The sequence below is a fragment of the Aythya fuligula genome, chromosome 4 (genome assembly GCF_009819795.1).
Source record: "Aythya fuligula isolate bAytFul2 chromosome 4, bAytFul2.pri, whole genome shotgun sequence".
In the NCBI taxonomy this organism is placed as follows: Eukaryota; Metazoa; Chordata; class Aves; order Anseriformes; family Anatidae; genus Aythya; species Aythya fuligula.
In genome coordinates this window covers 69,346,798-69,359,383 of record NC_045562.1, presented here as the reverse complement: position 1 = coordinate 69,359,383, position 12,586 = coordinate 69,346,798, and the positions used below count along the sequence as shown (strand labels likewise).

At 38.9% G+C, this 12,586-nt stretch overlaps 1 protein-coding gene across 2 annotated transcripts in view; it reads right to left on the bottom strand.

Moving 5' to 3' along the window:
• FAM53A (family with sequence similarity 53 member A) overlaps positions 1-12,586 on the bottom strand; it is a 68,811-nt gene that overhangs the window by 42,399 nt on the left and 13,826 nt on the right. For both annotated transcript variants that reach the window (XM_032186549.1, XM_032186550.1), the window contains exon 2: positions 5,385-5,629. In XM_032186549.1, the coding sequence (XP_032042440.1) occupies positions 5,385-5,462 (78 nt within the window). In that variant the 5' untranslated portion in view covers positions 5,463-5,629. The remainder of the gene's footprint in view (positions 1-5,384; positions 5,630-12,586) is intronic.

Below are 12,586 nucleotides of genomic sequence, written 5' to 3'. Positions count from 1 at the left end.
TAAATTGCTATTTAGTTTTTACAAAGACTTTCAACCAAACACATCTTTAACAAGGTCCTCTTCAGGTATCTATTTGCTGCTCTCCAAACACCTTAAAAAGCCTTGTCCAACAAATAAAGACTACTCCGCTGCATCTCTGACAGTTGAAAAAAAGCATTTTTTTATCAAATCCTTTCTAAATTGGATCACATACACTCAGACTGGCTGTAGTACAGGGAATGGCTGCAATGTTCTTTAATTGCCAACAACTCCATCCTTAGAGCTATTTCTCATCAGCTTCTAGGGAAGTCAGTCCTCAGTTCTGTAAGATGTGTTGCAACTACAATTTGTTCTGTGATGCGAGTGTTTACACAGAACCCTGTTAAATTACTAAAAGTGTCAATTCTTTAGAGACTGAAACCAAAAAGCCTCATTAAGTGTCCCATGTGGCACTGTACACAGAGAAGGGAGAAGGTGCATCATTTCCAGTACAAACTTGAGGCAATGAAATTCTCCCTTTAGTCAGTCCCTTGTAAGTGAAGAATCTCCCTTATATATACTTGGCTTTTGAGAGCTGAAACTAAAAATACTTGGAAGCGTTATCTGCTAGTGTATTTTAATGATGTCTGGGAGTCCACACCTGAGTAGAACCCATAAGGCTATAAGTTGTTTATTGCAGTTAGGAACCTCTTATCTGTAGAGAACATGGCAGACATCTCACTAGATTTACTGCAACGGGGCACTGAACCAGTTTATCAGCTCTCCAGGATTGGCTATACACACCACCTTCCCCCAGTCACTCTCATGTGTGTTAAGGTCTACTTGAAGCTTCCTGAATGAAGAGTCTTTTTATTCTTTTATGATTGTTCTGGAGAAGAGATAAGCAGAGGTCACAAAGCAATAGGGAAGTCTATTAAGTTCCGTGTACAGGACAGCTTCTTTAGAATAAGGTTAAGTTATTCAACCAGGTCATTTTCCTGATAGACTTCAGCTTATGCATGTTCATCTTCCAACAATTGCTTTTTGACTTTTTTTTTTAAAGTGATACCTCAAAATCCCCCCAAAGCAGATTAAGATAGTTTATCGATACAGAACAACGAATCCACAAGCTTCACTTGAGGCTGGAATTGATTACTTCATGCAAGGAGGTAGGTCTCAAAGTGCTTCTTTAGAAGTAGAATCCCTTACGTTTGGAGAGATTATGCTCAAAGTAGATGGGAATGCATTGTATGACTTCCGTGACAGTTTTTTTTTTTAAGTTAAATATTTTAACCAAAGAACACCCTAGTATTGAACTAAGTGGAAGAGGTACATAGATACAATAGATTAGTAATATGAAAGTGTGCTTTGCTAGCAAGAACTGCAACAGAAGTAATTCAGGCTATTCTTCTACATGCACTCCAACCACCTGTATCAAGACCTCTACAGCCAGTTCTACCCTTAAAGTTACTGCTTGATCTTCATAACCTTAAAATTAGTCATTTAAACACATTTTCTGCAATTCCCGAGTACATTTGGAACTCCTCCAATTTGTTGGCATTCTTCCTAAGCCACAGGAAAGCCAGAGTTTACTATTCAAGTACTAATTTAACCACCATCACACAGATGTGACAGGGCTACACATCAGACTTCCATTTCTACCGAACACCTTCCATATATGACCAGATAGGAGAAGCATTTGACCTGTTATCAGCATTTGAAGAAGAATTCAAGTCACATCTTTGACCCAGCCCTCACATCTTTCCACCAGTGACCTTCCATCCAAGGCAGTTATCCTAATTTTAAGTCTTTCAAGATAAATCAGCTTCATAAAAATTAAAAATAAAGATTCACATGCACAGAGGGGGATTTACAGTAGAGCTTCTTCCTTCCACAAATGCTTGTCTGGAAATGTTTGACTTCACGATGCTGTCAAGTCGTGAAAGCCACAACATGTTTCCAGAGCATCTTAGTGTTGAGTTGGTCAGCCAACCATGGATACTGCTCCACTTTGTTTCAGCTACAATGCTTATTTCAGATAAAAGCTTAAGACAACCTAATGCCCCAAAAGCACCTTCCTGCTTCTACAGCAGGAAATGCAATCATCTTTTTCCCCCTACACACACCAAAGGCAGGTGCAGTACAAGCCTGTTCAACATAAATGAGCAGGAACTGATCAAATGTGTTATACTGCCTGGGAAAATTAGTATGTTGGTTAACAGAGGAGTAAGAGAAGCTACAGTTGGTATTTTACAACATACTCAGGCAACAGGTAAAGAAAGATACTTGGTCAACGTACAGGTTACACAACTGTGTGTGTTATGTCCCACATATGTTACCATACAACTACAGAATGGTTTGGGTTGGAAGAGACCTTAAAGCCCATCCAGTTCCAACCCCTTGCTATTGGCACCAATGGCACCCACTAGATCAGGTTGCCCATGGCCCCATCCAACCTGACCTTGAGCACTTCCAGGGATGTTATCTTTATAGAGAATGATAGCTAGAAAGCAAACAGCTTGGAAAGAGCAATTTTGTTTTTTATAATTAACTTATGAACTATATTACTTTGCTATTTTTCCCTCTGTCTGAATACAAGAAGTTTTGTTTTTCATACAGGTGGATACAAGGGAAAGACAATTTTTTATTCTTTGCATGAACTAGTGAAATACTTCATGCAGCTAGGAGAGTTCTTCACTCTTAAAGACCTAACTCATAATGAAAACTAATCTATAACAGTCTTTTCTGTGTTCTCACAAAAGTGCACAGGAAGAGAGAAAGTCATGCCAGAGCCTTAGAAGTCCCCCAGATCAGGGTGAATCAGAGCATGTGTTCAATGAAACAATCCCCTTCACACCTCCACAAGACTAATACTGACTTCCTTTGTATTTAGCACCCCACAATATCATTTTCAGGTTCTTTATATTGCTGAGTTCTAACAGTCTAAGCTGTAACAACTTCATATCAGTTACCCCCAGTGGAGTAACCTACTCCACCCACAGCAGAGAAGCTGTTCTCGAAGCTTGTCCTATCTGAGTTTACGATTAAAAAAAAAATAAATGAAGTCTTCCAGGGGTACTGAAAGGTCTTTGAGACCACCAGAAACTTGAAAGAATTCAAGTAGGCTCCCAAGCCTAAGTCTAGACTTAGTTTCAGGGTCATTTCAAGTCAGCTTAAACCGACGTTTTCAGTTTCCCCTTTTCCCCAGCTATTTTCTCTACTTATGCCAAGATATGCACTTGTACAGATACACTGTGAAAGGGAGCACAGAACTGATAAGGGTTAACATTAACCCAAGAGAGGTTACACATAATCCTCAATCAGCTCAAGAGGTGATTCACTGCAATGTCCCACAGAACTTTGTGCCAGTACACGTAATGAAAGGTGCAGGCAAGACCATTTAAGGAATGGCTCTAAGTTGCTACTCCAATTAGTACATTCATCTTAATGCTGTAGTTTCTTCTAAAAAGTACAATGTGCTAGAGCTGATTCACCTCCCCACACACACACTATAACTTCCCCCCATTAAAATTTAACAATAACCTTTACTAGTGGAAAGAAGTGCACTTGGACCATATTTCGGTTCAGGTTTTATTCAAGAAGTCATCATTTGCTCCTATGAATCCTTTTTTGTAGGGAGCAACCTAGTTGTTCAACTTCATTCACACGTGCTCCTGCATTTTCACACCTCACCTTGCAATTTCCACACTTTTTCAAGCTGCCATTGTGTAGAGATAGAACCTATCCCAAGCCTCAGAGGGCATTTTCATCTAGGAATACAGCATTTAGAAAAGCAATTCCTTGGTGGTTTAAAATGGGGACAAGAAGGAGGAAGGGAAAGGATGAAGTCAGTGACAAGATACCATTTGCCATTCCACTCTAGACGTTCTCCCTGCTTTTCTCCCTGTTTTAATTTTAAATAGGGATAAGGACAGGAATAAAAACCAAGTCACAACATGTGACAGCATGACAACAATCCTGTATAGACTCTATATGGTATAAAAGCTTTCTCTGCCCTTCCAAGCCTCTGATGGAAAACCTGCAGTGACCATCAGTAGAAATGTAGCTCTTTTTCAACACCGTGTGAACTTCAGCTAGAAATTACAAGCTGCCACTACAGTTTTAGAGACAAGCACATGGATACAGGCCATCACTTGCCAACATCTAGGCCTAGCATTTAGCTAGAAATAACACAAAATTGCCAGCTCGGGAAGACAGCAAATTCCCCTACAAACTGTATCTCAAGTGCCTCATCATGCTAGCTGAAATGAATGCAAGCTGAGCAAGCATCTCTATTTTAAGAGTTACCCTCTTTTCAAGACCTTACACATGCCTTCAAGAATGGTACATATTTAGGGTGAAGAAACTAAAACCAAGTTATCAGAAGAACCCTTAGTGGAGCTGTTCAAGCTTTAAAAATAAATACTTTGATTAATGTATGCTATTAGACATCCTTACTTTTGTGTCAGTTTTTACATGCATGCACACAAAACATGGGTGCTTTTCTTTAACACAGACAAGGAGTTAAACACTTCACATTAAGAATTAGAGGTACTTGTGTTGTTGTTCAATTAGTACCCTAGAGCTGGATCTGCAGAACTGCAATTGAAGTCCATGAAAGCAGGCTAGTGAGGCTAGTGCAGTGCTACAGTGCTTTGCATTACATGCAGAATATGATCTCATGGTTCTCAGGTACAAACACAAGATTAAGGGGAAGACTACTTTGCACTTTTTTCTTTAAACTCCCTCTGGAGCATAGATTCTCTCATCTCACAAATCAGACTCGAAGAGAATAGATTCCTTATGGTCTGAGTGCTATGCTTGAATAGCAGACCCACAAATTAAGTCAGCAGAAACAAGCAGTAAATATTACATAACTTCTCAGAGCAAACCAGCCATCTGACACCTTCAACAGCAGAGATCTACTGGTGTAGGTCAGGCTGGTAGTCAGCAACCTGACTTTCACTTCAGCTGCTTTCAACAGATCTGTTCTCCTTTTGCCTAGTGCTGATTGCTACCTACACAGTGGTCACTGATTTTTGTGATTAAATGTTGTTAAATATCTTGTATTTGCCTACATAAAATGAAGAAAGCTTGAACAAATACTAGTATTTGTGTTGTTGGAGAAAAAAGACTCATGAAAAGCTTTGATAGTTCTTTTGAGTACACAGGGTTTCAGCCATTTAAATAAACAAAACTAAGATTAAATGATTATTACAATAAGAAAGCATCTCTCCAGAAAGGACCACACACTGAAATTTCATTTTTTCCTTTAAAACTTTCATCCACATCACAAGGCATTCCTAACTTAAGTGGCTGAATTCTGACTGATCTACACTCTTGAATTTGTTGTGCAGTTTTGAGATACATGTACCTTTGAACTACTTTGCATTTCATATTTACATGTTATTTTCATACATCCTTACCAGGTTAATATTGTACGTCTTACACGTCAGATCATCCAAGCTCTGGTTCTGCAACTTTTCTGTTATTAGTGTTACCATTGTAGTTGTTCCTTTTCCACTGCTCACAGGGAAGCGTTAGAGGTTTTTCAATGTCTTGTTTCAATACTCGTGAGCCATTTCTGTTTTGGTTAACAGTCGAGATTTATGCTTCCATTTTATTGCCAAGGTTCATTTCCAAATGATGTCAATGTATCATGTCTGCTTCTCTGTAAAATTGAGGCAGAAAAAGAAATGTCAGAAGAGTTATTGATTACATCACAATTAGTGGTGGTGTCATAACAGAACTTGTGTTTGGACTAAGACGACAAACTTTCTTCCCTCATTTAAGCTACGACTAAAGTATTATCTAGCACAGCCTATGAAACATGTAGATACTTACCATTCTGTTCTGTATGTTCAGACATTTATACCATTTTGTTTCATCACTAAACCCTTTTTAAAGACAAGCAGAGCGGTGGGTAGCTCAAGTGCTCCATCAACTTTCCATACCATCAGCTACTTTTAACAAATTGACTGTTATTTTAAATAAAAAGACTTTGTAACTGCTATCTAAGCAAATATCAGATCTTAAGTTAGAACGCAGGATGGATTACCATACATGTAAAACATCACAGACAAAAGCTTAGGTACCTTTGTTCTATGAGCAGTTATTTATATGATGAGTGCTAAGTTCACTGGCTGCTTCTTCCTATCCTCAACATCCTCAAATTAGCTTCCAAACCTATGTAGCTTTCCAAACAACGTCTCTGCCAGTATTAATCACAGTTTCTCCAGTGACATCACCTTGCTGCATTACCAAAAACATCTTTACCCAACTCATGACAAACTGGTTGAGTGTTCCATGACCAAATTTATCTTCGTGGAATTAAAGGAATCTATACACATACACTGCCAACTTCAAACAACACAATAAATCTTTGAGAAGTTTGTTTTCCTTTGCTAGATTTTAAGATCTATAGTAGAAGAATACTAGAAAATCATTTAAAATGAATGTTTGTGTAAAATATTGCATTGTTTCCACACTGTTCCTTAATGACTAATTAAATAACTGGTAGTAGCAAGAGAAAAAAATCACTTGAGTCCATGACCCAAGTTAAACCCATCTTAAACTTTAAGATATTAGTGGTATTAATGATACTGTTAGATTATCTTTTAAGCCTGTTGCCTCTGAGTACGTCCTCAAATATGATTTCATATGCTAGCCATACATTATTTCACCTTGTCAGTTGTGTTGGTCTCCCATTAGCCTCAGAGCTATCCCCAGAAAAATCTTAGTTTCTGTTCATCTTTCATCCTCACTTACGCCTAGCTTCATTTACTACAAGACACAATGCTTACAAACATTCATCTACAATACATGCTACCCAGATTTCTGGAGTCTCCATTGGTCTACTTTTACTGAATATATCCTATCTTTCCGGAAAGCACCCAAAGATTTGAAATATTTACCACATCTTGTTCTGAAATTACACCAAGTCAAATATCAAAAGCACAAGTTCATGTTCTGTGGTAAAAATTACATGAACCCTTTCCAAAGTAAGCATCTGCCATGGAAAGTGTGATTCATGAAATGGTAAGCAAGTTGAAGGACAAATGTGCAAACAAAACGGTACGGTGTATTATAATGCAAAGGGACTTCTATGTCCCTTTAAAATCTGGTCAAGTTTCAACTAGATCTAGAAATTCCCCAATAAAAGTGGAAAAAAGGCTGACTGGAGGTCAAAAATTGTCTTTATACAGACTGAATATACACTGAAACCAAGGAACTCAGTAACTGGCACAAAGGCTGTCAAATTCATTTTGAGGATTAGGATTTCTGCAGCTAAGAGGCTACTATAAAGAAACAGCTGAAAAGTTCAGCAGGTGTTTAATTACTAAGCATCAAGCTTTTGAGTTTTTCCCCACAAAGGAAAGAAAGCAAATCCAATAAAGCTATCAAAAACAGAGTAGGAACAAGGTTTTGATCGGTTAACTATAATAATGTATTTGTATTTTGCCTAGTTCTTCTAATCTTCAAACATTTCACTGGAAAATTAAGTGTGCATAACACCAAGTAAAATAAGAAAAGAGATGCAGGAGTATTAATCTTCAGTTAACAAGCCAACACATTCAGTCGCATGAGAGGATAATGGGGAGGCACAGCGCTTTCAGATTCAAACTGAATTACCATCCACATTTTTAAACCTTGCCAGATGCTGAAAGTAACACTCCAGAGCTGCAACTGTTCAGGCCCTTTCTGGGGGTGCTGTCCTCTCTTCTGGAACACAAGCAAAATGGAGAACCCCAAAAATGCTTCTCATTTTAACGACTCAGTTGTATTTCATTTTGTGTTAAAATGAGACATGCTCCACCAAAGAGGTTCTACTGCTCCTCCCATCAGGGCATTTCATTTCTCAATGAAAAGGTAACACTAATCAATTATACTAATATAATACTAAGCACAAACTAAGATTATGAATTTTAGTTCAGATCAGAAGCATGCTTTGGAAGCCAATTCCACATTTTATAGATGAAAGCTGTTCTAGGTTGCACTTTGATATACCTTGACATGCCTTAGCCACCACCACTCAGCTATGCAACTGCCAACACATTGCCTCCTCTGGCTATTTGTCACCCCCAGCATGGCACAAGTCTTTGTGCTACTACAGAGAACTAAATCAAGGCATTTTTACAGCTAGATTAAAAAAAAAAAAAAAAAACTTCCTCTTCTCTGGTAAAGAAGGTTTTCCAGCTGGATCAGTTCCCCGGCCTGGTTTGCCATGAACTGGACACAAATGCCTGTGTGGGCACGCTGTGGGAAGCTGACACTGCTGACTGAGGTTCCTGCCCAGCTACGGGTTCAGAGAGAATAATAGGAAAGCTAGATGACATTAGCATTTTCCACACCAAGCCAAACAGATTATCCTGTAGCTAGGAATTAGCTCTCCCCTTCCAAAGCAAGGTTTGAATACTTTTAGCCCTGGTTTTCCAATTCATACCCCTTTGACCAGCCCAACCAAGCACAAAGCGATGTGAGGCCTGCCCTGCAGCCTCAGCAGCCAAAGGCCTAGCTCCCTGGAGCTGAGTTACTGATGCTCCACAAGGAATTGCTTCTCTTATTTTCGCTAATATTGGCTATTAATTAGTAAACAGGAGACTTTTACAGGTCACTCTAGCATCACTGTGTTGTTATTTTAAGGCTTCGTTAATATATCTGTACTACAGTATTTTCAAGTCTTACAAGACCTTGACCCTGAATACCTTCTACCTTCCATACGCTACAGAAAGCTCATCATGGTATTTTTGCATTTTTGGGTAGCTTTCTTGTTTGTTTAAAAATCCTCTACTGTGGTATGTATTTAATGTACCCACATAGAGAGTAAGCTGTTCATTTTACGTACTTTTTCCAGCCATGCTCTTCTCAGAATCGTTTAAAGGCAGCTAACTTTCTTTTCCAGTCTCTCCTTATAATGCCCTTTACACTCATCAGGCTGAATCCCTCTCAAACTGCTTGGCACTTCAAACTAATTGGATTTTCAGTAATAGGAAAACCCTTTGACCATCCTTGTTAGGGAAACGTGGATCCTGCTGCATTTGCATTTCTTCAGCTGCTTCACAGCACAGCTCTTAGTACAATAGAGTTTTGTCTGCCATTGCAACTGCATGCCCTGCTTCCTATGCAAGCCACAAGCACACCCAAACATGCATCTCTCTGCCGTCACCAACACTAGACAGGTAGTGTCTGAACTTGCCTGCCTCAGCTGCTGAGACCCTCCAAGCCTCAAGGTAATAATAGCAGCTCCTGGAGGTCCAAATTGGATCAGGTCCTACAAGATTACGGCCATCCTTTCCTTAGCACACCATCCTTTAATGGAGCCTGATTAGGTAAGAAGTGAGAAAGCTGAGCCATCCAAGACAAATATGCATGACAAAAGGCATTAGCCTCCCTCTGTCCTGGAAAAGACTTCATTTTACTGGGATGGCCCTAAGCTAGGGGGTGGGAGGTGAGAGAGGTGGAGGTAGAGAAGTTGTTTTCATTGCTAAAAGACAGACTAATGGAGAGGAATAAAATGAACGGGATACAGAAAGACTCCAAATATAACAGCAAGCCAAAGCTAACATTCCTCAGAGATTGAGAATGAGCTGTGATGGAATCAGCATCACCATTATCTCCGACTTAACGTTCCGTGGTACAACACAAATATTCTCAAGTCTGAGAAGAATGCACTTTGTTATTGTACGGTACTAAAGAAGAGAGGTTTTATTATTTTATTTCTATAGTACTATTGAAGAAAAGAGGTTTTGAGGTTTTATTTCTTAAATTTTAGGCACAAGTAGTAATGCCTTGCAACATCTCTGCCAAAATTAAGGGCAGAGAAAAAACTGCGCATGCCACAAATTCTGCATCTCCTCAGTGATGTCACCAGGGTCTTTTTTGGGAAAAATACTAAAAATACAGATTCTCCCCCACAGTCAACTGGAGGATGCCAGAGGCTCATCCAATTTGACAACCTACTTTCAAAGCGATGAAAAGTCCTGTTGAAGAATATAAAGCCAATTCAAAAAAATCTCTTCTTGGCTCTAAGAGAACAAGGCAGCCAGACTCATTTCCAACCCACTCCTACTCCTCTGCATCCTGCAGGACACAATGTTCCAGCAACAGCTCATCTTGCTGGGAAAATTTACATTTGTTTGAAACACTTCTAACAATTTCTTCTCTGTCTCTGGAAGTTCCATCTTGGATAAAGAAAAGATCACAAGATTTTAGATGATTTCCCCATAACACTAATGTAGGTGTTTCTTGATGGTTGTAATTCCACAGTTCTGCCTATGGGACTAATACTGCCCAATGAGAGTGTAGGTCATTACCTTTTTTCTGTTCCTTCATATTATTTCCTATTCTTTGTTCAGAGAGCTACATGGAGCCCTTATTACCAGCAATCCCATAAAGACATACTTAGCCAGCTCCCAGCAAAAGAAAAGGATTAGCTAGAGTCAAAATTCCAATTCGGATAAGTAGGTCCTTTAAAATATTATCTCTGCTTCAGCAAGCCAAAGCAGCTAATCACCCCAGCAGTACTAACTCCAGATCTAGATGGTTTTGCTACTAGACTCCAGATGAAAGATGCTGTGATTTTTGCCTCCTGGCACTTTCCACAGCATCCAGGAAACATTTCAGAATTGTAACATCACGCAAAACCAATCAAGTTTTTAACAGAACATTGTCTGTCCCATCCCAACTTAGTCTTGCTTCAAGCATAACTACAAGACCAGTTTTTTTAGAAAGTGTTAAACTGATACTTTATGACATCTGAAAGAAACTACAGAATATCTGGTTTCTTGCAATGCAAAGTTCTGCCTTCCAAATGAAAAGAGCACAGTCTACTTTTAAAATGACACATTTACCACAGTGCTAAGAGGTTCACAGGGAGGCTAAGCATTCCTTGTAACATAAGTCTATTATTAACAACTTTTAGCCCAGAAAGGTTCTTGATAGCACGCATTTCAGGAAAATTTGGACTTTTGCTCTTTTTAGCACTAATCTGCAGTGGTTATTTTGAAGCCTTCCAAAATTCCAAGTCAAGTCTAAATTAGTGCTTTAATTAGAAAGCTTCCTGCAACTATCAAACTATTCATCAGCATTTCAGGGGGACAGGTACTAGAGGTGAGCACCCCAATTTCCAGGTTATTCTAGTATGCTATGCTTAAGGGGTCCTCTCTTTGTATACAGTTAACTAGCACCCTGTTGTGCTGATGATTTCTGAGGTACTCTACAAAAAGTAGAAAAATAGTGTTAGATTGATAAAGTTACATTTCTGATCCAAAGGGGGGTAAAGAGTATGGTTTATAACCATAGTTTGTAATCTATAAAAATCATTACACAACTGTCTAGCAATCCTGTTTAAACAGTAGTGCTCCCTGAAGAGTTCAAATGTGACAAAAAAAGGCAAGGACCAACACTACCCCCTACACATGCTAGAATTCAGAACGAAGCCAAATAAGTTAGTTCCAACATTTACAATTCAGAGATTTTTTTTAAAGACTAAAAAGATACTTCTTGAGCTACAGAATCTCTCAGCTTTCTCTATACAATTCTTTTGTAAGTCAGTTTTTATTAGAAGAAAGCCTCAACACTATGAGGTGTTCAAGCCTGGATTATGGTTGCCACAACTCCACCAGAAAACCACAAAAAAAAAAAAAGGACAAGAAAAATATGCTAGAAGGCATCCTTTATATTAAAAGATGGACACTAGACTCAGGTTTCATAAATATTCCACACTCAGGAAGCATAAGCAATATAAGGAGCTCAAAACAGTCCACAGAACATACCTCACTTAACATGCAAGACAGGACTGTATTTTAGCATCCTAAGGCTGAAGAACTAGGATTTGGATTGTTATTGCCTCCAGTGATAAAAAAAAAATAAATACTAGGTCCACTTGCCTCAAATGCAAAAAGTCATAACGAAGCCCACAATTTCACTGCATTTGGATCCTAAAGCATCACCTTTCTAACACCAGCTGGTCACTGAGACAGCTCTGACAAAAATACGAACTGTTACTAAAATAAGACCGCATCCCATACATTTATTTATACTCTAAACCCCACACTTCAGATGTGAGAGCTCCTATGAGGAAGGAGCAAAGCCTAAACCATCAAATTCAGCCTTTGGACTCTTACTTAAAATGCAACATGTTTTGGCAAATCCTCTGAACTCAAAGGGAACAAGAAGTACTCAGAGTTTTCTGATTGAAAAAACAGACCTTGTTCAAAGGCTCCCATGTGAGATGGAGAAAAATCTGCAAGCAGAAGCACCAGAATTAAACTAAAAAGAATATCCTGGCTTAAGGTGGTGGTTTCCAGTTTGCAAAATTCACAGCCAGATGATGTGCTGGAGAGAGGTTAAAGGTGATACTTCAGCACAGACTTTCTCCTTCACAGGCAGGATCCGTCCAGCTTGGACAAGAAATACATAGAAAAAAGGCCTAAAACTGTTTTCATAAAGTTTGATTTAGAAATGGAATATTTTACTCTTTTACAAAATGAACTGTTGTCTGTAAGAAATACTACCCTTCGTTTCTCAAGTTACTATCAGGTGGTTTGGGTTTATTTTTAAATCAGGAAGAAAGTCTCTTTCCAGAAAGGAGAAGGAAGGGCGAAGATGGGGGATGTTATGAAACGTA